At 40.2% G+C, this 24,611-nt stretch overlaps 3 protein-coding genes across 8 annotated transcripts in view; 2 read left to right on the top strand and 1 right to left on the bottom strand.

Moving 5' to 3' along the window:
* Positions 1-24,611, top strand: part of LOC126939306 (TBC1 domain family member 3G-like) — a 574,604-nt gene that overhangs the window by 373,036 nt on the left and 176,957 nt on the right. The gene's annotated exons all lie outside the window — the stretch shown is intronic.
* Positions 1-24,611, top strand: part of LOC126939308 (C-C motif chemokine 3-like 1) — a 332,180-nt gene that overhangs the window by 209,782 nt on the left and 97,787 nt on the right. The gene's annotated exons all lie outside the window — the stretch shown is intronic.
* HEATR6 (HEAT repeat containing 6) overlaps positions 1-24,611 on the bottom strand; it is a 36,183-nt gene that overhangs the window by 5,900 nt on the left and 5,672 nt on the right. For all 6 annotated transcript variants that reach the window (XR_007720342.1, XR_007720341.1, XM_050764525.1 and 3 more), the window contains exons 4-16: positions 24,114-24,229; positions 23,166-23,280; positions 21,371-21,472; positions 20,383-20,520; positions 18,108-18,406; positions 17,185-17,362; positions 10,859-11,065; positions 10,380-10,479; positions 7,998-8,353; positions 7,067-7,189; positions 6,607-6,693; positions 1,833-1,967; positions 568-690 (exon numbers count right to left, since the gene is read on the bottom strand). Coding sequence is in view for 4 of the 6 variants with exons in the window: in XM_050764525.1 (XP_050620482.1) it covers positions 568-690; positions 1,833-1,967; positions 6,607-6,693; positions 7,067-7,189; positions 7,998-8,353; positions 10,380-10,479; positions 10,859-11,065; positions 17,185-17,362; positions 18,108-18,406; positions 20,383-20,520; positions 21,371-21,472; positions 23,166-23,280; positions 24,114-24,229 (2,079 nt within the window). In the remaining 2 variants the exon portion in view is untranslated. The remainder of the gene's footprint in view (positions 1-567; positions 691-1,832; positions 1,968-6,606; positions 6,694-7,066; positions 7,190-7,997; positions 8,354-10,379; positions 10,480-10,858; positions 11,066-17,184; positions 17,363-18,107; positions 18,407-20,382; positions 20,521-21,370; positions 21,473-23,165; positions 23,281-24,113; positions 24,230-24,611) is intronic.

The raw sequence follows: 24,611 nt of genomic DNA, 5'->3' as shown, positions 1-24,611 counted from the left end.
AAAATAAATACCATATTTATATATGGTAATGCCTCAGTTCATTTATATATATGATCTATGTATGGTAATGCCTGTAGTTACATATATACAACTACATTTATGTATAACTATATATAGAGAGTGTGTATCTGTGTGTGTGTGTGTGTGTCTGGCTCTGCCACCCAGGCTGGAGTGCAGTGGTGTGATCTCTGCTCACTACAACCTTCACCTCCCAGGCTCAAGTGAGCCTCCCATCTCAGCCTCCCAAGTAGCTGGGACTACAGGCGCATACCACCATACCTGGCTAATTTTTTTATTTTTTGTAGAGACGGGGTTTCGCCAAGTTGCCCAGGCTGGGCAAACTCATGAGCTCAAGCAATCCACCTGCCTCGGCCTCCCAAAGTGCTGGGATTACAGGCATGAGCCACCATGCCTGGCCCATGACTGTATTTTAGTAGCAATTAAGGAAATCAGATTACAAAGCAATTTAGTTTCCTTTACTGTCCAATGCAGGAGCTCTATATCCACAAAATAGGGGTGTCATGGACAATAAAGGGGCACAGAAGAGCTAAATAGGCTCACTCTGACCTGTCTGAGACAGGGAAAAAGCACATAGACTCCCAGGGCCCGTGAGGTTGCAGCTTTCACTAAGCGATTCTTGCTGTCATTCAGTCCGAGCAGCACTGTGATGCACAGGATCTGCCTGTCATTCTGCAATGAGAAGGTTGACAAGGGAAAAATGAGAATGAAATAACTACGAGCCAAAGGCTTCCATAAAAGATGTGAAATATCTGTGTCTGAGACCATATTCAAGAGTTGAATACCAGTGCGACCTTGAGGTTACCCTGGTAAAGAGCAGGTTCAATGCAGATTCCATGATTATCTGAGCACCCACTTTGTGCAAGACACACACAGCATCTCATCACATTTAACCTTTATTAAAGTTGCCTTCTTTATAGAAGCTCATTTATATAAATAAGAATGGATGCAAATGTCACTGAGGACTAAAGAAAAAGAGCAGTCTGCATACCGCTATTCTGAATAGCAGTAGTCTGAATGTTTATGCTCCCTCAAAATTCCTATGTTGAAATCTTCACTCCCAGGGTGATGGTATCAGGAGGTGGGGCTTTGGGGAGGAGATCAGGTCATGGGAACAGAGCCCTCATGAAAGAGATGAGTGCCCTTATGACTGAGGCGCCAGAGAGCTGCCTTGCCCCTTCCATCACATGAGGACACGGCTCACATGGTGCCACCTGTGAGCCAGAGAGTGAGCCCTCCTTGAGGCACCAAATCTGTCTGTCAGTGACTTGATCTTAATTCCAGCCTCCAGAACTATGAGAAATACATTTCTGTTGTTTAGAAGACACCCAATTTATGGTATTTTATGACAGCAGCTCAAACAGACTAAGACAAATACTGTATATGTTGGACAACGAATCTGTGTTTTCACATACTTTGTTATTTTTCACATGACTGCCATCTTATTGATGATAATATCACGTTTTAGAGAGGCTAAGAGTCAAAGAGCTAGCAAGTCGAAGAGCTGGGCTTTAACTCAGGCCTTTCAAAGTTTGGATACGAAATCTTCCTGAAATCTCTCTGCTTTCCAAGCTTCTGCTACCCTTGCCTCTACCACCTACATTCTAACGCAAGGGGGAAACAGCTTTCCTGATATATTAAGGCTTCAAGTTTTCCTATTTGCTGTTCCTCAGTGCTCTCATCCCCAACTCAGGTAGAATTAGCACCTTTTCATCAGAGATGATGCTGAATACTGGTTCAAAATGCAACAGCATCAAATTCTAGCTCTGGTGCTCCAGCCATGACTTAAGGGTGAGAAAACACCCTGACGTTACCGGCAGACTGCTGAAGGCCTCTGGCAAGATGGAAGACAGGGCATCACAGGCGCTCGCCTGGAGAGTTGGGTGCTCCGAATTCTGCAGGGCTCTGGGTAAAGGACCATTCAGCATCATAGTCCAGAACATCACCACCTGGAACAGAGGCAAAGGAAAAGCTGCAGCCCAAGACATAGCAGGAGAACCAACTCGGAGCTAAGCCTACCAGAAATGGCCTTAGTAGTGAAACATTTTTCCTTAACGTAGCAGCTTTCTGTAAATGTTTTCATGGGCTCTTCTTCCACAGTGATGGAAAGGACTTTAGAAAACAATTGCAGTGTTTAAGCCTTCCTTTCAACTCCTATTGATTAGGAGACTGTGGTCTGATAAAGTTACGCAACAACAGTGATAATAAGAGGAGGCTGAAGAGGGTGATGACAGTAACAGCAACAGCAGCGACAGCTCATGTTCTTCAGAGAGCTCATCCCATGCAAGCCATTGCTCTAAGTATTTTACAGGTATCAACTCATTTTACTCCTTGGCACAAATAAATGGGGTCTGTAGCATTATCCCTGCTTTTTCACAGAAGGAAACTGAGGCACAAAGAGACAATACAACTGCTAATCAGCAGCAGGAGTGAACTAGAATCCAGATCAGTTGACACTCGGCTGGGGTTTTTTCAACTACTTTGCAGAGTCTGTGTGATAATAAAATGTAATACTCTGTGTGAGGTTTCTAGCGCAGGGTCTGATACACAGTGGACACTCTTAAACTGGGCAGTAGGTTCTGTTTTCAGCACTTTGAAGAACTATCTCACTTCACAGCCTCTAAAGTAGCCATGTGAACAGTTTCCTTTCCATGCTTTATACATATCCTGTGATTTCATGTTCATTTGCGAATCTGTGATTTTGGTATGTTTTGTTTCTGTCCCATGGACCTAGTCCAGGGTTTTGCTGTGTATTTCACGCACCAGTTCTGTCTTTCTCCTACTTCAGCTCCTGGAAACCCAGTCTGGGCCCTCCCTACCCCACTCCAGAAGAATGTGGACAAAAAGTGGTTGCCAGTCTCCAGGATGGCACACAATTACACTCACCTACTAATATTTACACCCTTGTGTAGTCCCCTCCCATACTGAACAGGCTGACCTGCGTAACCAATAGGATGTTGTGGAAATGATGGCATGAAACCTCCAAAGCTAGCTCATATAAAGCACCACAGCTGTCTTGCTTTCTTTCCCTTGGATCACCTGCTGTGAAGGAAGCTGGCTGCCACGTACTCAAGCAGCCCTCTGGGGAGGAAATGAGTTGAGGTTCTGCCAGCAGCCAACACTAATTTGCTAGGTCTATGGGTGAGCCACCCTGGAAGAAGATCCTCCAACCCCATCAAGTCTTGCAACCCATCAGTTGACTGCAACCCTGGGGGCATCTTGATCCCAACCTCATGTGAGAACTAAGCCAGAATCACTCAGTCAAGCTAATTCCTGACCCACAGAAACTGTGAGGAAATAAACGTACATTGCTTTAAGCTGCTAAACGTTTAATTTATTACTCACTAATAGACAAGCAATATAGAAAACATGTCTTTTTTTTCCCCACAGATGAACAATACCTGAGTGTGAAGAGTTAAAGAGGCTTGCCTAAAGTCATTTATCTAGCAAAGGGAAAAGTTTGAATTCAAACCTAGTTCTGTCTGATAACAAAGCTCAGCTCACCTCCCTGCATATGTTACATGGAAGCTTTAGTGGCAGTCTAAGGCAGGGACTAGGGTTAGAATCTTTAACTCATTGAAAGGATGGCAGAAACTGTGAACGGAAAAGAAGAAAAGAATAGGCAGCATGTGGAGGCAGAGGGAGCAAAGACCACCAGCACTGAGCTGATTTGGCTTTAGCACTAAGTAGAAGCCTTTTCTGGTGTGGTCACGTGCCCTTCATCCATCTTTGGAACTGGCACAGTGTGGGGGTAGCAGAAACAACCTGAAATCACAGGAATTTAGTAGAACCATGGTGGGGCTGATGGGGGGCAGGGAGGTCGCGGGTACCAGCTCCTATGTGTTAGCATCTTTACATGTCATTCGATTTTTCAACAGCCTTGTGACTGAGGGGTTTATGGTTTATTATTCCTTTTTACAACTAGGAAACCATGCCTATAACCACATATCCATTAAGTGGCTGATATGGTTTGGACGTGCGTCCCCTCCAAATCTCATGTTGACATGTGACCTCCCATGTTGGAGGTGGGCCTAGAGGAAAGTTTTTGGGTGATGTGGGCCGATCTCTACTGAATGGCTTGGTGCTAGCCTTGTGGTAATAAGCGAGTTCTTACTCTGATATTCAAACGAGAGCTAATTGTTTAAAAGAGCCTGGCATCTCTCTTGCCTCCTCTCTCGCCATGTGACATGCCTGCTCCCCTTTCGCCTTCCACCGTGACTGGAAGCTTCTGGAGGCCTCACCAGAAGTAGATGCTGGCGCCATGCTTCTTGTATAGCCTGCAGAACTGTGAGCCAGACAAACCTCTTTGAAAAATAAATTGTCCAGTCTAAGGTATTTCTTTACACAGCAGAAAAGAGACTAATACAGAAAATTGGTACCAAGGAATGGGGTGTTGGTATAAAGATACCTAAAAATGTGGAAGCAACTTTTGGAACTTGGTACTGGGCAGAGGTTGAAAGAGTTTGGAAGGCTCAGAAGATAGGAAGACAAAGGAAAGTTTAGAACTTCTCAGAGACTGATTAAATGGTTGTGACCAAAGCGCTGATAGAAATATGGGGAGTGAAAGCCAGGCTGAGGGGGCCTCAGATAGAAATAAAAAAGTTTGGAGAACTGGAGGAAAGGTCACCTGTGTGACACCTTAGCAAACAACTTGGCTGCATTATGCCCATGTCCTAGGGATTTGCATATGGTTGAACTTAAAGAGTAATGACTTAGGGTATCTGGTGAAAGAAATGCTGAGCATCATTCACCAGGTGATGTGGCAGCTTCTCACAACCTATAGTCGGATGTAGGAGCAAAGGAATGACTTAAGAGTTGGAACTTACCATTAAAAGGTTAGCAGAGCATAAAAATGTGGAAAATTTGCACCCTGGCCCTGTACTGGAGAAGGAATCCAAGCTCCGAGCAACTACTTGCTAGACAGATTAGCATGACTAAAAGGGAGCCAGGCGCTAATAGCCAAGACTATGGGAAAACAGCCTTGAGGGCATTTTAGAAATCTTTGAGGCAACCCCTCCCATCACACACCCAGAGGTCTAGGAGGAAAGTGGTTTTGGGGGCCAGGCCGAGGGCCCCACTGCTCTGCACAGCCTTGAGACACTGCTCCCAGCATCCCCAGCCTTGGCTCACAGGGCCCCAGATACTGCTTGGTTTTCTGCTTAGTGGGTACAAGCTGTAAGCCTTAGCGGTTTCCATGTGGTGTTAAGCCTGCAGATGCACAGAATGCAAATGTGAAGAAGGCTTGGGAGCTTCTACCTAGATTTCAGAGGATTCCCTAAGCCTGGGTGCCCACGCAGAAGCCTGCCACAGGGACAGAGCCCCCATTGAGAGCTTCTACTAGGGCAGTGCCAAAGAGAGATATGGGGCTGGAGCCCCCAAACAGAGTCTCCAACCGAGCACTGCCTAGTGGAACTCTGGGAATGGACACGGCCTACACCCAGCAAAGCCACAAGGGCAAGGCTGCCAGAAGACTTGGAGGCCCACCCCTTGCACCAGTGCGCACTGGATGCGGGACATGGAGTCAAAGGACTGTTTTGGAGCTTTAAGGTTTAGTGTCTGTCCTGCTGGGTTTCGGATTTGTGTGGGGCTCGTTGCCCCTTTCTTTTGGCTGATTTCTCCCTGTTGGAAGGGGAATGTCTACCCAATGCCTGTACACCACCGTATCTTAAAAATCAATAACTTGTTTTGGATCTTACAGGCTCACAGGTGGAAGGAACTTGCCTTGAGTCACAGCTGAGACTTTGGACTTTTGAGTTGATGCTGGAAAGAGTTAAGACTTTTGGGAACGATTGGGAACAGATGTCTGTATTTTGCAATGAGAGGAACATGAGATTTGCGGGGGCCAGGGGCAGAATGATATGGTTTGGATGTGTGTCTCCTCGAAACCTCATGCTGAAATGTGACCTCCAACACTGGAGGTGGGTCTAATAGGAAGTGTTTGGGTCATGGGGGCGGATCCCTCTTGAATGGCTTGGTGCTGTCCTTGTGGTAATGAGTGAGCTATGACAGCTGGTTGTTTAAAAGAGCCTGGCATCTCCCTCTTGCTTACTCTCTTGCCATATGACATGCCTGCTCCCCCTTTGCCTTCCACCAGGATTAAAAGCTTCCTGGGGCTCCATCAGAGGTAGATGCTGGCATCATGCTTTTTGTATAGCCTGCAGAACTGTGAGCCAGATAAACGTCTTTTCTTTATAAATTGCCCAGCCTCAGGTATTCCTTTATAGAAACATAAAATGGACTAATACAAGCATGTTCCCTAAATTTGATCCCATGGCTTTGGATACAAAATTCCTGGCTCTTTGTCTCTTGGGCAGGCTGAGTAACCAGACTAGGTTTTATGCAAAAGAAATACTAGTTTTACTATTGCTGGTTATATGTTATACACAAGCCTACCACATACTAAATTGCAAATAACCTGAAATGTAAAATAAAACCCATTTATACTAGTTTCATGTTTTCCTGGATTATAAAACACAATTTTTGACACTGGAAGACACCATATCATCTACTCCACTTATCACTGAGCTTCAAAATAAAATTGCAACTGAAGCACTAATAAAAGAAAACTATGAATTGACATGTATTTACCAAGAAGACTGGCACTCTCTGCTCAGGTGCTACAGTAGAATCCGGTTTATACTGCTGTATTAAGCCTGTGCCCAGTTCTTCCAGAAGCTGCCAAGAAAAAAGAATTACCAAAGCAGAGTATTAGGACTAACAAACAACTTCACTTTAGTTTGGAGATCACCTCAAATCAAGGGGAAACATAATTTGCAACTACTTTTCTTCCTTTTTTTAGTCACTCTTAACAGAGGTATTCTTTCAAGGACTGAAATCAACCGCTATATCTTATTCATTTGTTACCGAATCAACTCTTGGGGTTTACATGTAAGAGCTGAAAACAGAAGAATGTATAGTCTTCCTCACCTGAAATCTCTTTAAGAAATCTCAGAATTGAAGGACATGTGGCAGAAGAATATAAAGTGAAGAAAAGGAGGGATATAAAGTGACGAGAAGGAAAAAGCGTTGTGGTTTTGATGAACATTACCTTTGCTCCATGAAGCTGAATGGATGGATCTGCTTCCCCCATGCACTTGCAAATCACCTCTCCAAGCTCCATCAAGTAGGCCTGAGCCATTGAAAAGTAGCCCCTTGCCAGAAGAGCCAATACCTGCAGAGAGAGCACGGAATTAACCCTCTAAGACCTGAGTGCAAGGCTGCAAAATGCAGAAAAGTGTTATAATATTTCAGAAATCGCTTATGTTTAACAGGGGCTGAAAACTGTCAAATGAAATTAAGAACTATCATCTTTATTTCATGACTAACATCAATTAACTGTATCATAGTTTTATGGTGCTTTAGTATATGATTGCTTTTCATTAATGTAATCTCATTTAAGTCTTGGAACTATTCTTTAAGTTAGGTATTAACTGAATTTTACAGCTAAAGAAACTAAGCCTGACAAGGTTAAAGGACATGTTTCATGTTGTCCAGTTACTTAGCAGCAGACCCCAGGACCAGGCCTAGTCTCAGATCATATTTGTATAGAAAAAGTAAGCTCTTTTATCTAGGATTGTTTTCTTTCTTTGAAGGAACAATTATTTTGTTGCTCTAAGCAGGTACAAGACCAAGGAGAAGCTTATAAAGAATTAAACATTTAAGTTGCAAAAATCGAAAATTAACTGTACAATTTCACTCAGAATTATTCTACCATCTATTACATCCACCTGTCATATAATACCTGAAGTGACTAAAATAATTGGCAATCAAAGAACAAAAAGGAACGAATCTGCTATTTTGCAACCAAGGAACACCTCCCCAAAACAAAACAACAAAAACAATAGACCACCCATACCTAAAATACGACTCCCACAAACACAGCTGACATATGGCTTGGTTTTACCTGCTGGCTCCTCATGGGCACTCTGAAGGAAGAATGGTTACTTCCACTTCAGACATGAGGAAATGAAACCTCCTACCTGTAAGGCCTCCAGTCGCATGGGGGATGGTTCGTAGGCACTTCCTGCTGCAGAGCCAGCATCGCTACCTGAACAGGAATCCTCCTTGGGCAGTACGACAATGGAAATGCAGAGTCGAATGAGCCAGCAGGGCTCTGAAGACCCCTTAGGTGAGCTAACTGACGTTTCTTCCAGAGAGGGTCCTGCAGGGGCTTTCTTCCACCAATCAGGAGGGCTGAGGTGAGGGGTTGCTGAATTGCTATTACCGAGTCCAGAAGAACATGGCTGTTGCAGAAGTAGCTGGACCTCAGGTAAAGGTGCTTGGGTGGACACTATAGCTCCCAAGAGTGTGAGACTTGACACGCGAACATTAACATCTGTCAAAGGAAGCAGTAAGAACTTATCACCATGGGAACAGCTACCGTAAAGATGGTAGTTATCCCTGCAGGCAATTAAGAATAGTTCCTTGTGTAACCTGAATCTAATCAAACTTCTAGACCTCATTTCCAGTTTGGAAATATATGGGACAGGAGAATAAGTTAACACCATAAAGAAACAATCTGACAAATTGAGAATGGGGGTTATTTTGTTATCTTTGGTGACGAGCTTAGAGTTCACATTCTATAAGACAATTGGGCTGGATTCTTTCCTAAGTCAGTTTGATGTAAAAAAGATGGGTGGGGGGACTCTAGATTTAAAAAGACTACAGTGATATGATAACGAAATGCAATGCATGTACACTGAATGAACCCCGGATTTTAACAAGAAATATTTTTAAAAAGCTAAATAAAAGGTCTATGCCTAGACTCATTTTTTTTTTTTTTTCTTGCATGTGATGTCCAGCTGTTCCAGCACCGTTTGTTGAAAAGTATCTGCTCCTTTGTTGTAGATCAGTTGACTATATTTATGTGGGTCTATTTCTGGGCTCTCTATTCTGTTCCACTGATCTGTTTGTCTCTTCCTTGACCAATATCACACTGTCTTAATTAATGTAGTTTTATAGTAGATTCTGAAGTTAGGGAATGTCAGTCCCTCAGTTTCGTTCTTCTCTATCAATATTGTGTCGGCTATTCTGGATCTTTTGCCTATCCATATACATTTCAGAATCAGTTCGTTGATATCTGCAAAGTAACCTGCTGGAATTTTGATTGAGACTGCAATGAATCTATAGATCAAGCTGGGAAGAAGTAACATCTTTACAATATTGAGCCTTCCTATCCATGAACATGGAATCTCTGTCCATTCATTTAGTTATCTGATTTATTTCATCAGAGTTTCACAGTTTTCTTCATATAGATCTTGTACATATTTTGTTAGGCTCATACCTAAGAATTTCAGGGTTTGAACATTTTAATGAAAAAAAGTGACTTGAGGATAAAGTCAGATACTTGAAAGGAACCTTTAAGACATGGTGCACTCTCTTCAGCTGCAGATGCAGATAATGAAAAGCGGGTACGGTGGAATGAGCAGGGGTTGTTTTCATCTTATTTCTGCCATGAATGTGATGGGAAACTTTAGGGTAAGACTTATCTTTCTGGGTCCCTTTTTTACACATTAATGGAAGTAGTGAACTGGACTTAGTTTACACCTCTTATCTCATTTGAGCCTCATAAAAATCTTATGACATAGTTATAATTCTTGCTGTTAGCAAGAAATTAGGGTTCAGAGAGGGCCATGGCCATGAGGTGGCAAAAATGGGAGTGGGCTCCAGACCCTTGGATTGACTTCAGGTCCCATGCTCTTCCCACTATGTCACTGAAAACAGCCACTATTCCTTCCTTGTTACAATCCTGTCTGAAAAAACTGAACTCATCAGAATGTGGTGTGATGTGAAAGCTTGCAAACAAAAGAAAAGCAAATCTACGAAAGGCAAGTGTTTATAGCACATACACATTATGTGTGGGAGGAAATAATAAGGCTGCAGTTAGTAAAGATTTGAAGTTCTGGGATTTTATCTGAACTTACAGGAAATAACGTCAAAGAAGTTAAATTTTGTATTCGTTTTTCTTTCCAAAAAGTAGATAGTATCTATCTGTCCGTCTGTCTGTCTATCTAACCATCCATCCATGCTCTACTTATGCCTAAGGGATATAAACTATCACACCCCTGAGTGGGGCTGCTTGCACCCGGCTCAGTCTTAATTGTAAAGGGATACTCTGGTCACTGCCCTGAACATTAAACAGGCATTACACTTTACAATTAATTCTCTAGCTCACTTCCACTGGGACTTGAGGGGTCAATTCTTGCAACAGCTGATACCCCTGAAAAGTTGAGAAGAATAAGCAGAGATCTCTTAAGAGTTGTAAAAATGCTTTGAATATATACATATATCTATATCTATGTATTTTTACTAATAGTCTGTATCTGATATAAAGAAGCCATCAGGTTTAAGACACTACCAACCTTTGTGGCGAATATAAGGCTTTATCTGGTTCCAGACTTTGGTCAGCAGGCTGAGTTTTAGACGATTATAAGGTGCATTTGATACTAAATTTGCAAGGCACTGTAAAACACAAAAAGTAGTTCATCAAAAGGCTTGATTAAACCACAGCATAGAAACAAATTTTGCAGCGTTTAATTAGAAAAGTTTTCACACAACTAAAAATTCGTTCTTTTTTTTTTTTTTTTAAACTAATACTTGTATTCTCATTGGTACAACTAAAGATAAAGAAGTATTTTTAGCAAATCATTTATTAGGACATAGAGAGATACAGAGATTATAGGTAAGATCACACAAATAGGTACAGACTTCCAAATAGGGTATTTTTAATAAAACTATTACTTAGTTATATTCTTAAGGCAAGTTACTTTTGGGCTATGTAAAACAGTAGACAAAATTTAAACAGAGAAGCCCCCTCTGGAACCCGCAGTTGGTACATTACCTTAATTATCTGAGTAAGGGTCTGTGAGGATGACTCTGCCACCAAAGCTAACAAAAGACATCTGTGCAACTCTCTAATGCTGGAAGCGATCATTACAGAGAAGGGGGTAAAAGCCCTTCTGTGGTCACTGGTATCTTCAGCAACAGAAAGAAATTGCTTTGAGCCTTCCAAGATGGCAGATAAAACTTGCAGAGCACAGGCACGTGTCTGAAATTTCGGGATGATTCACATTGATTAGCTGAAAATTAGGAGTCAGATTCCCTTCTTCCTATACATGCTTAATGTTCAAAGTATTTACAATCATTTTAATTAGAAGAATAAAGGCAATGGGATTATCTGTTAGTTCCTAAAAACTAGGCCACTTGCATCCCACACCTAAGAAAAGAATCTTTATTTTATTTTTATTTTAGAGACACAGTCTCGCTCTGTCACCTAGGCTGCAGTGCAGTGGTGCAATCATAACCACTGCAGCCCCAAACTCCTGGGCTCCAGCAATCCTCCCACGTCAGCCCCACAAGTAGTTAGGACTACAGGTGTGTGCCACCATACCTGGCTAAAAAAAACTCTAGAAACACATTGCTGTTAGATTTCTTATAGTAAGAAGTAAATCTAAGCTACACCATAGCATAAAAATCTGAAATCCTGAGCATGAGAACAAGGATTAGAGGCCTGCTTTATTCAAGCAGAATGCCAACTGAAAAGTTAGAACTAAACAGCCCACGAGGTAGAAAAAATACATGTGCCTAGAGTCTGTTTCCTATCAAAGTTCCTGAGAACATTATGCCTCATCTTCCACTCTTACGTATGTGTTCAATGTTAACTTAAATAGGACTTTAGGAACTTGGTGTACATACAACTTGGCAGACATCATTAGTGATCCAACTTTTAGAAACAGTCTCAGGTACAGGAAATAACACTGCCTGCAGTGACAGTATTTGACAATTCAAAAAAGGAATACCATTAAGTACAATCTTATGAATGGAAAGGACAAAAAGTACATCTTTGTCATGGACTGCTATATTTGTCAGGGAAGGTGTCACTGGCACCAAGATTTTCTTAATAAGGTTGAAAGATTACTTTCAATTGGTACTCTGACGATTTTGCAGTATTAAAAATCAGAAAGGAAAAGAAAGTCCAACTTTACAAAAACAGGATACAGGTAATAAGCAAAGGACTATTAATACGGAATAATATTGTACTCTCTTTAGCCAGCTCATCCAAAAATGACAATTAACATTTTTAGTCAAAAAATTTAAAAGCAGGGAATCAACATTACAATTCTAGAATCTAACCTAGATAGTTACCCAATATGAAGCATATCTGAGTTTGGAGCAAAAAAGCTTTTCCCAAAAGCTTTCAATTATATTATCTCCAAACAACCAGATGATAAATCACCAGGCAGGCCTTTTATAGACTGGAATCGTAGAAATCTAGACTTATTGCTCTGAAAAGAAATTTGAAGTACAGTAGCATCAGACTTCAGAATGAAGCATAATCCCCTAAGGTGGAAAACTGACAATGTATTAGGAAACTGTGTATATATGTGTGAAAAAACGAGACATCAAGAGCATGAACACAAGTCAGCTGATCCAAAAAGGACTCAGATCGGGGGCTGGCAAACTTTTCTGTAAAGAGCCAGTGGTACACATTTTATATTTTAGACTCTGCAGGTCAGTTTCCGTCACAACCACCCAACTCTATGATTGTAGCACAGACATGTAAAGGAGTAAATGTGGTTGTATTCCAAAAAGACTTGATTTACAGACAATGAAATCTGAATTCCATATAATTTTCACATGAGATATTATTGTTTTATTTTAAAACCATTTAAAAGTGTAAAAACCGTTCTTAGCTCACAGGCCATACAAAAACAGGTGGTGGGCCAGATTTGCCCTACAGGCCACAGTTGGCCAATCCCTACTAGAGGCTGGTCCGAACTCAACAAGATAGATCTTATGCTAAACCTTCATTTCTTTAGAAGACAAATAAAATTCACAATTCCAACAGCTCACAAACTGAATAAAATTAAAAATCGAATGGAAAGAAATGAACTAACATTCCAAAAGTCAAAAATTTTAGCACAATTTTGGCATCTTAAGGGGAAAATCACGACTATCACAGATGCAAACAAATGTCATAGAAATTCGTTATTTTTTTCCACCAAGTTATAAAATCTACATAGAAATTTGATACTACATCATATTGTACTTCTCACAGTTCTGAGTTAATTTCCTTTAAACTCTCATATCTTTGTTGTTATAATTGTTACTTAAGATACTGAATCTAGTATAAGTTTTGCTTTATTTATTCTTATATCAATATTTAATATCTTGTTTGCCAGTTCTAATCAGTACTTTCAGCAGAAATTACTAATGTGCAAGTAAATCATAATAGGTGTAGCTCTCCAGGGAGCTCATTTTGTTAAGTTTTTATTGTCTGAATATTTAAAATGATGAATGAAAGGCTTTTCAGTCTTACAAGTCAGTGTGCTTGGTTTTACTAGTGTATAGTTTCATCTCCTTGGTCATGAAGGCTTATCTAAAGCTAATAAAACAGAAAAGTACTTTTCCTTTTTTGCTACTTAAGAACGTAGCAGAAATGTTTGCTGAGGCAGCTTAGTCAATCCTAATTTGTTTTCCTCTTTATGTGTGTTTGGTCTCAGAATATTTCTGGAAGGGTGACAAAGAAGTTCCTGCTGGGAGTGGATACCATTGAAGTTTCCATACAGGGTACCTGACTGTTCACATGTTATTTTATTGGATCTAACTTCCAAAGTCAGTTGTCTTTTACGTAAAGGCATTTCAGCATTGTGTCAGGGACTCTGGATCGGGAGGTATCTAAGTGATATGGTTTGGCTGTGTCCCCACCCAAATCTCAACTTGAATAGTATCTCCCAGAATTCTCACGTGTTGTGGGAGGGACTTGTGGGAGGTAACTGAATCATAGGAGCTGGTCTTTCCCCTGCTATTCTCGTGATAGTCTCACAGGATCTGATGGGTTTATCAGGGGTTTCCACTTTTGCTTCTCCCTCATTTTCTCTTGCTGCCGCCATGTAAAGAAGTGCCTTTTGCCTCCTGCCATGATTCTGAGGCGTCCCCAGCCATGTGAACCTGTAAGTCCAATTAAAGTGCTTTTCCTTCCTAGTCTCGGGTATGTCTTTATCAGAAGCGTGAATACAGATACACTAATTAAAGACTGCCTGTTCTTTGCTAATACACTAAGCAAAGATTGCCTGTTCTGGGCAGGCCATATGAGAGAAAATCTACCATTCCATAACAGTTAACAATTCCAACCTTTTCATTCTCTTTTCTAGTTATACCATCTATTATCTTGATTTCGATTTGTTTTCACTTTTTATAGTAATCTAAAAGAGCAATAAATCATCATCCTAAAATTTGTAAATCAGGATAATTCTCAAGGTACCAAGATAAAGGTTTGCCCTGTAGTTTGTTTCTTAGACAAGTCTTGATGATATTCTCCACAATATGCCTTTATAACACCTAAGGAAATCATATAAAAGAAATTATTAAATTAGTCTTGTTCTTTTTATTGATAATTTGCTCTGTCCCTTTTGGAAGCATGTAAGATGTGCTCTCTGAAGCACATTTCCAACATGGAAACGTGATCATTTCCCAAGTACCACAACACTGCCAAATCCTAATGGACATTTCTAAGTTTTCTTCTCCCCAGTTAACCATTCTAGCATATCATGTTTCAATTTCCTAAAAGTAGCCTCTGTTTATTGTTGGCATTCTGACTGGAAGAGTCTAATCACCTTTCCTTCTGTCCATCGGTCTTTAGAAAATTTCTCAGTACACCAGTTAAAATTGTACTTTCAGCTGAGTATGCCATGGGTCATATCAGACCTGCCATAAAGTCAAAACTAACCACTAAGCACTTCAATGACAAGATAAACTATTGTTGTCTTATTTAATCCTGGCTAAAAGGAACTCCAGCCATCTAACTCTACATGCACAAGGAATACCTGAGATGACCACTTGGCCTGAAATCATGGCAGCTCTTTTAATCTGGTCAATCCAGAATGCTGTTCTATTCTAATTACATGATCTGTTATTTTTAATTTTAATGCACATAACTTTCTAGAAGTCTTTATTTTAAAAGCCTGTCCCACCGGGCTGGGTGCGGTGGCTCACGCCTATAATCCCAGCACTTCGGGAGGCCGAGGCAGGTAGATCACCTGAGGTCAGGAGTTCCAGACCAGCCTGATCAACATGGAGAAATCCTGTCACTACTAAAACTACAAAATTAGCCAGGCATGGTGGTGCATGCCTGTAGTCCCAGCTACTCGGGAGGCTGAGACAGAATCACTTGAACCCGGGAAGTGGAGGTTGCGTTGAGCCGAGATCCCACCATTGCACTCCAGCCTGGGCAACGAGGGCGAAACTCCATCTCAAAAAAAAAAAAAGGCTGTCCTATGACATCACCTACCACAACACTTCCTTCTAGTATATGTCTTGGTGCACAGTTACTTACACTATGGACAGACTGCAAAGGTATGTTCCAAGCTTTGTTGTAAACAATAATCTCCACACTTTTTTAAACCCTTCCAAGTTAACACTTGATTTAAAAAATCTCTCAAGTACAATCATTTCACTTGCAATTATACTGAACTAATTTAATTTCTTTCATCTTTTAAAATCCTCTTTAAGTAGGACGACTGTTTTTTTTTGTTTTGTTTTGTTTTGTTTTTTATTTCTCCAAGAGTTCCTTGTGGCTTTTTGTACTGGATCTATGACATCTCCAGAAGGAAGTTCTGTATCTTTTTTCCTCAGCACATTTCTTGCATTCACCAAACTTAAATACCTAGAACAAGTCTAAAAGGTATGTAAATCAAGGAGATGGATAAGACCACTTTGCAATATGTGAAATTTCTCATGGCACTTTAAGTGAAATGTAAACATTTAAAAAAATATGAAGATATAAACGTCAGGAAAATTATTCCAATTCATTTTCATCAGCTATGACCTCATAACCTTTATGTATTCATGTTCCAAACCCCCACGTCCCGCATCCCCTTGGCTGGGCAGCTGTGATACAGGTGATAAAGCTGGGCTGCTGCTTGCTCCACAGCACCATCTCCTTGGCCACTGCTGGCAGCTCCCCTAGCTGGAGTGTCTTCAAATATATGTTCTCAGTATTTTTAGCAGCTTTTATTTCAATTACTCTAATGGCTTCATTACTGATTTATTTGCCACCACTCATTTTCCATTTTTCTCCCAGGTTCTCATTCACTATTGATTTAGTTAATTTGTAAAATTTCTGCCAGTTTAATTTCCTAGGATAAGGAGTATTTGAAATACCCCACAAGTCATTTTTTTGCGGGGGTATAAAATTGAAGCTAACTTATTTTTCTTTACCTTGTAAAAGCTTCTGATGGGTCATCCAGAAATGTTCTTATATAGTAAGTTACTCAAGGAGATGACTCATATGGAATTCCAACGTATTGTGGGTTACCACCCCTGACCCCTTAATAATCTTTAAAATAGAAAAGGAACAATATGCTGTTGGCCTAATTAAAACTCCTCTCTTTGTGGGTAGTTGGTTACCTGAGGACACCCAGATGCCATTCGGCATGACTTTTTAATATTCACTGTTGTAAACAGCAGGCTATTTTCCTTACTTGGTTAAGTGGCTAGATTCTGGAGAGGAATTAACATATTTAAGCAGGGGCAAATATTTGATCAGCCGTGAGATATCCTGCTATAGGTATCCATGCCTGCCAATCATTTTCTTCTTCTTTTTTAAAAATAAGTTTTTCTCATTAACATATGTAAATATTTATTACACATGATTTGAAAACTGGAAAAGTTACAAGGAAAAAAAACATGTTTGGGATCCTACTGTATATTTAATTCTATATCCTGTGTTTTCACAGAACATTTTGAGCATTTTTCTAAGCCTTATGCATCCTTCATAGCCATTAGGTACCATAATATTCTACTGAGTTGTTTAAGCCATTTCTGATGTTTTCTTATTATAAATACCACAGCAATCAACATTTCCACAAAACGAAGAGAAGCACAGCTGCTTCAGTGCAGTTCAAGGGAGACACCAAAGTTAGAATTCAGTGTGCTCAGGCTTCAAGCAAGCCCTGGGGCAGAAGTGATCCTACATGATCAGCCCCAACATATTATTCACAAAAGCCCACTTCCTATTTTCCTGTCTGTCCAGTGGTTCTCAAGTCAGAACTTGGGTCAGTGTTACTAAGAGCTATATTCAGATCAGATAGGATAAGGCAGAGAAAACAATAAGGATCTGTACATTTTTTCTTCCTATTATAAAGCTTAGAGTTTAAATTCTCTTACCTTTGGAGAAGGGTCTTTCAACGTAAGAGTCATCAAGGACACTGATTGTGGGCTGCCAAGTTCAGGCGTATCAGGAATAAAGGCCGACCAGTAGCCATAAAGAACTTTTTTTTCTATCGATTTTATAGTAGAAAGAAAACAAACTAAGGCTCCTTGGCGAACTTTGGCTTGGTAAGACCTTTCATACCCAAGAGAAAAAAAAAAAACCATTTAAAAAATCATTTTTTTTTCAAAATGCAAACATGAAACGGTATTTGGTATTTATTTCCACTAATTCAAAAGATACATACAAAAATTAAACATTCTAAATAATTCCTAAAGATGTCAATGTGTTATTAAAATTTTTCTTTCAAAGTACAATCAAAACATGTTAAGACAATTTGTTTCTATAACAAGTTATTAAGGCTGACAATTAAAAAACACAACTGGAGAACAAGAGGACAACATTTTGATATCAGGAAACTAGTGTTCGACACGAAACGCTGCCGAGTATCCATCCATCCATTCAACGAGTATTACTGAATGACCTGTGTATGTGCCAGGCATCATGCTGAGGCTGCTAGACATAAACAAAGCCCCAGCCTTGACAAGCCAGGCAGCGAGGGACAGTTAAGGAGATAACCATAATATGTCACGAATAACACTAAGGCAGAAAAGGCTTCCCGGGGAATATGATTTCAGAGCCTATATCAAAGATGAGTAGTGGTTCGCAAGATGAAAAGGCAAAAAAGAATATTCTAAGGAGAGGAATGACATGTGCAATGGCAGATCAAGACAGCAAGTCATGTTCTGAATAACACCATGCCCCCAGAAATCAGGCTCTTCAAGTTAAATCACATGCAGCAGTCAAGTTTTTCAGGAAAGTTATACACTTACATGCAACTTAGAATACAACATATAAAAATGTAACAAAATACTACTACCTCATTTTACTCTGCATGCCTCCTTCAGCATCAGAATAGTCTGACTCACTACTGCTGACCCTTTTCCAACTGGAAGAACTGAAGGGTGAGGAGACTCCATCTTTTCCTGCAGCTCCACTTCCATCTAAAGGCAAACTCTGGACACCCAGGGAGGAGGGAGACCAAGTGTTCCCTTCATGCAGGTTCACTCTGCCTGTGCCAGTGACTGAGGCTGCCTCTATTTCACCACTGGATTCCTTTTCCTCCTCCTCTCCTTGCTGGATTTTCTTTGGTTTAACTTTGGATTTTTTCTTTTTATTCTGATTTTAGGAGCAAACGAAGACATACATAATAGCTACTTCAGAATGGCTTTTCACTGAATCATTACTTCTTCATGTTAAAGTGACTAAATATGTCCCCAACATGTAGTTTAAAGAAAGAAGAAAAGAGAAAAGAAAAAAGTGGAACTTCTTTAATACCCTAGGCAACAGGCACGATGCTAAGTGCTGACTGTCTACTATTAGAAAGAAGGAATGAAATACATGAGACACAGTAAAACACGTGGCCTGGGTTTAAATTGTACCTCTCTGACATGAGGCAAATCATTTAGCCTCTCTTGAGCTTGACCTTGCTTATCTGTAAGTATGCGGCTAATACCACCTACCTTGCACAGGTGTTGGGAAAGTACTCAGCCTTCTCAATTGGAATTTCTCAAGAGCATTAAAGCCTATAGAAAATGACTTGAGTGTCTATTTTATCAGTTCTCCAAGTAAGATACATAGCTAGTATCACTACATGCCTGCATAGAAGAGATGGTAGTCCATTACATACAATGCACATTTCAGGGCCTTGGGTCTCTGTAGAAGTAGATACTAAGTAGAAGCCAGTTTCTTTCTTTCTTTCTCCCTGTTACTCTCTTTCTGATATCCAAGTATATCTGGAATCTGGGTCTTCCTCCACGTTCTCAAAGTCTGTGGCCTTGGGGAAGGAAGCTCCCATTACTTCTATCTTGGACTACTTATTGTGGCCCCAGACCCATACTTTTTTATTTGCTACCACAGTGATTTTTCTAAGACGCAAATCTGATAACGTCATTCCCCTATACAAGATTCTTTAATGAATCTCTATTGCCTACGAGATAAAAACCCAAACTCCTCAGCCTCCTGTACAAGAATCTCATCATTCAGCCTCTGCTACACAATGGCTCCACTCTTTCTCTGCCGCACTGAAACTCTAGTCCTGCTAGTTAACAAATGGGCAATGTATACTTTCATTCTCTATGTCTATGCGCCTTTCATTTTATCAGCATGAAACACTCATTCCTCCTTGTCAGTACTGCTACTCACTCTGAAATCTCTGTTTAGCTACCACACCTTTAAAAAGCCTCCTCCTCCTCCTCCATTTAGACTGGGTGCCCTCCATGTGTTCCCAGAGTACTCTGTGAATATTCTAACGAGAGAAACAATAATATTGCATTGTAGTTGTCTATTTATCCATCTTTGCCTTCTCCCTCAAACTCCTAAAAGCAGCCAGTCTATATACTTAGTGCTTAGCACAGTGTCTGGAATACAGCAGACGTTGGGTAAATGCTGAGTGAGTGAATGAGTGAAATAATTTCTAATAAGAAGCATTTTGATCAGGTATGACATTTCTGGAAGTGAATCCTTGGCCATACATCTGTATGCTCCAGGTTCTCCAACCTAAGCATGAGGCAGATGGCAGCTACCTGGAAAGGCTGGGAAATCAGGTGAATGTAAGGTGTGGAGATGGCGCGCTGACTGGTAGGTGGGCTTCTAACAATCTAGAGAGGGGCTGGCAAATTATAGCCCAAAAGCCAAATCCAGCCCAACACTCAGCCTGCTTCTGCAAATAAAGTTTTAGTGAAACAGTCATGCCCATTCATTTACATAGTGTCTATGGCTGCTTTTGCTCTGTTACAATGGAGTTGGCAGTTATGACAGAGACCTAAAGTATTTACTAGCCTTGTAGAGAAAGTTTAGAAAACATTTGTTGACTCCTGGTCTTGAGCATCATGGGGATGAGAATGCTTGGTTTGGGGTATAAAGTGGATGCTCATTTTTATAGCTGTCACACTGACTATACCTCTAAGAAGTATAAGATGCTTAACTGGTACTTTGAGCATCAGATGAATTTAAAGTTACTATGCTAACAACCCTAAACTGAAATAAAATTCAAGGTAGGTTTTTAGGGTAGTAGTGATGCAAATCACAGAAAACACACATAGCAATCTATTAAAAATAAGCCACAACTTAAATCAAAATAAACATAAATGTACCAAAGTTGGTCGAGAAGCACTGGATTCTGATTGCTGTGGTTTGATAGGTGTTCGCCCATCATACTGAGGAAGCGGAGTTGGGTACAACACCGTGGGCATCTCTATGTTTAGTCCGGGGAGTCCGTGAAACATGAACTTCTAATAATGATGAATCAAGGACACACACACACACACACATACACAAAACCAAAAAAACCATTAATCATAAAACAGAGCTATTTACCATGTCTGGATCAGAACACTCACAGATTAATGTTCAAAGGCCTACTAAGGAAATATAAATGAGACAGAAAATAGATACCTTGAAGGCATAGGGCTTAAAGAAGAGCTTTTATCTGGCCTCCAGCTGGATCTGGTTTGGTCAGATCAAATCAGGTCTGCTTTTAGTTTCCTCATTTATTCATAAAATTTATCCAACTACTTTATCTGTCTATAATTTTTTTAAACCAATTCATCATTTTTTTTTTTTTTACCTATCTCTACCTATAGCTGTTTCTCTATTTGATGTGGGAGCAAGAGAATGCTCCAAGGAAAGAATTACTTCTTATTTTGCTGGCTGAAGAAGCTGGGTCCCCGGAGATGCTGGCCTGACTTTCCGACTGACTGGCACGCTCGGAAGCTGCCCACTGACACACGTCTTGGTTGGCCTGCCTACTACTTGGAGGAGAAAGTCAAGGAGAAGCACTGGCTCTTCTTGCAAGTACAAACAGGTACAACATAATCTATAATTAAATTTTCTACAGGTCATACCCCCCTACCTATTCCCTTCCTAAGATTCAGAGATAATTTTAAAATGTTGATGCATGTATTAAATGGAGATTTATTATTTTCTGTTCTTAAGTGTCTTTGAATATGAACATTTTTGTCTACTTTCTCAAAATATATGTAAGAACTTTTAATACCTCAAAGTTAGCCTTAGAATCAGGATGTAAAGTGGTCCTTGTACCATGGGTTGAAACAGGAAAGATCATATGAAGACTTGCCTTACCTTTAGCACAGCTAAAAGTGCTCCAAGTTCATCAGTCTGCGTTAGTTTCATTCTCCCACCATTTAGAAGTGACTGTATACCTTTTAATGCATTTTGCAGTAACTAGGGGGAAAAGGGAGACCCAGTTAGAAGGCAAAATAAAATCTGGTTGTCCAGGAATCAACTTACTAGCACCACTTAGGAAGGAAGAGAGACAGTCCCTGGATAATGAAAAAAACCTTTAGACACACACATATACACACAGAGCAGAGACGAAGATCCAAGGAGACCTGATAAACTACCATGAATTCTTTTCTAGAAGAAAAGAATAATGAAGTGGTCTTATTGTACATGTTTATAAACCCATACGTACAAATGGTGAGTAAGAAAAAAGAGAGAAGATGTTTAGCAAGAAAAATGTGATAAGGGATAAAAGAGAGATAGCACAGATCAGAATTGGGGAAGCTCTGTAACATGGCAAACCCAGCCCTCTTAAAGGCAAGGGGACGTATGTGGGAACAGGTGATAAATTATAAAAACTTGGTTTCTGGAGGGCAATTCTGACCAAGATTGATTTATTGACTCAGTAATCTCATTTCTAGAACTCTGTCCTTAAGAAATACTTCCTACGTTGGGATGATGTGAACTGTAGTCTTGTTTGAAATAGTGGGAAAATTTTAAAAACTTCAGTTATGATGATTATGATAATAATTATAAAAGAAGCTAACCCTCTACTAAATGTAAAACTCAACAACAAGAACAGCAGACCCTTTGAATGCTTTATTTCATCTACTTCTCTTAAGAACCCCACAACGTGGCTATATCAGTCCCTTTTCAGGGAGGAACATGGAGGCTCCAAGAAGTTAACTAATTTGTCCAAGGTCTTCCAGCCATAGCAGTTAGAAAGTATGAGGTATATTAACAGGAACCAAATAGATGTCCCAGAGATATTAAGTTTTAACAAAACAAGAAAGTTACAAAAGAGCATGTTAAATATGACCCCATTTAAAGTTGTAAATATGCTCATTTACATATATTAAAAAAAACTGAGAGCACATAGCACAAATTGTCTTCAGTGGCTATATCTGAGCAGGAGACTAGAAGGAACTTTATCTTAGATACATAACATTTGAAATGTGTTACTCTAAAAGATGTTAACAAATGTCATTTGCATATTTTTTAAAAAGAAATAAAATATTGCAGATATATTTGCTGAAATCTCTCTCTTTTTTTTGAGACGGAGTCCCACTCTGTCGCCCAGGCTGGAGTGCAGTGGCCGGATCTCAGCTCACTGCAAGCTCCGCCTCCCGGTTCACGCCATTCTCCTGCCTCAGCCTCCCGAGTAGTTGGGACCACAGGCGCCCGCCACCATACCTGGCTAATTTATTGTATTTTTAGTAGAGACAGGGTTTCACCATGTTAGCCAGGATGGTCTCGATCTCCTGACCTCGTGATCCACCCATCTCGGCCTCCCAAAGTGCTGGGATTACAGGCTTGAGCCACCGCGCCCGGCCGAAATCTCTCTTCACTTCCATCTTAAAGATAGTCACTAGCCTGCAACTGTTGCTTTTATACTCAGAAGGAAAAAGAATAGTTTCCTCTAAAAAGCTAGAATTGTAAAATGTAGCAAATAAAAAGCTTCTTATAATTTAAACCGAAACGGTATGATTTTAGTCTTTTTAGGTTACAAACATTTCATATATGTGTATTGCTCTAGACAAAGCTAATAGTGCAAATTAAACTCATTAGTAACACTTTTCCAATCTGCTGCTAGACATATCCACGACATTCACTAGAGCAATGATAGTCCACTTACCATGCAAAATGTGATATCATCCATATCAGATGATTTTGGAGATTGTAAAATAGTCAGGAAAGCTTGGAAACAGATATTTTGGTAGGGTTCCTCCAAATATGGCTGTCCGGGCACACTAAATGCGTATAGAGAAAACGACTCAAACTCAGTCTCTTTTGAAATGAGGCTTGCAAAAGACTAATTAAAAATAGCAGTAATATGGACTATTAGAGTTGGAATATACCCTTGAATGCAACTATGCTATGAAAAGTTATTATTTTGGTTAATTAGTTACTGCTGGGGGACAGGCACAGGGCTAAGAATGAGTAAGAGGAAGGGTGGATTCCATAAGGAAAGGTTACAGAATTTTGTGGCAGAAAAAGCATGGAGAAAGAAAAATCTTGTTTTAGTTCTGCTGTTCAGTCCCAAGAGGGAAATAATCCAGACAGGTCCTGTCAAGCTAGAATCACACATCTGTGCCTGCCTTCCTACTCACTGGACAGCACTGTGCCATGCAGACACGAGTTCACATTTGTGCTGCTCGTTTTCAATTGCCTACTGTGAGAATCTAGGGGGAGCAGCTGGGGCTGTTTCTGTCTTCTTCAAAGAAAAGAAATTGCCCTTTACAGATACATCTCGCCAGCACTGAAATTTGCATGAATATATCCTTCTAAAAACTTAATATCCTTAGAAGTTATACCAATAGAAAACAAAATTTTGACATACTGCACATTATGTCACTATTACCACATTTTAGGAATATGGTCCTAGTCTATTTTTTCCTTCTTTACAAGCAATATTAAAATTAACAAACAACATAAGATGATTTTATTAGTAAAGTACATGGGAAATGCAAGGTTAGCTATTTGTCTAAGTCGGCCCCGGCTTCAGGCAGAGGGAACTACCTACAAAAGGCCCAACAGAGGAACTATCTTATGATTGTTGAGAAACTTGACTGGAGCCACATACCTGAGACATAAGTTTGCCATACAATGTACTGCAGCTCTCCTGACTTCAGGATCAGACTGAGCCAAGTCACTCAACTTCATTAAGAGTCCGGTCTTGCCTAGTAGCTCTGGGAGGTACTAAGACAAGTAAGAGTCAACATAGGTCAAAGAAAAGCTTCTAGGAAAATATTATGTTTTACACAGATTTCCTTCCTTCCTTCCTTCCCTCCCTCCCTCCCTCCCCCTCTCCCTCCCCCTCCTTCCCTCCCTTCCTCCCTCCCTTTCTTTTTCTTTCCTTCTCTTTCTTTTTTCTCTCTCTTTCTCTCTCTCTCTTCTTTTTTTTTTTTAACTAAATGGCAGTTAAGCACCAAAAGACTAGCTGTTAGATAAATGTCTCAGATGGATATGCAAAGATATGCCAAAAAGCATCAATAAGGATCATTACTCCCAGCCTAGGAAGCAGCTGATGCTCTTTAGTGTGGCCGAATGGCTGATGGGTAATGATAATATTAAGAATAAT

The sequence above is a fragment of the Macaca thibetana genome, chromosome 16 (genome assembly GCF_024542745.1).
Source record: "Macaca thibetana thibetana isolate TM-01 chromosome 16, ASM2454274v1, whole genome shotgun sequence".
Taxonomy (NCBI): domain Eukaryota; kingdom Metazoa; phylum Chordata; class Mammalia; order Primates; family Cercopithecidae; genus Macaca; species Macaca thibetana.
The sequence above is the reverse complement of the archived record's forward strand: the minus strand, read 5'-3'. Positions and strand labels throughout refer to the sequence as shown.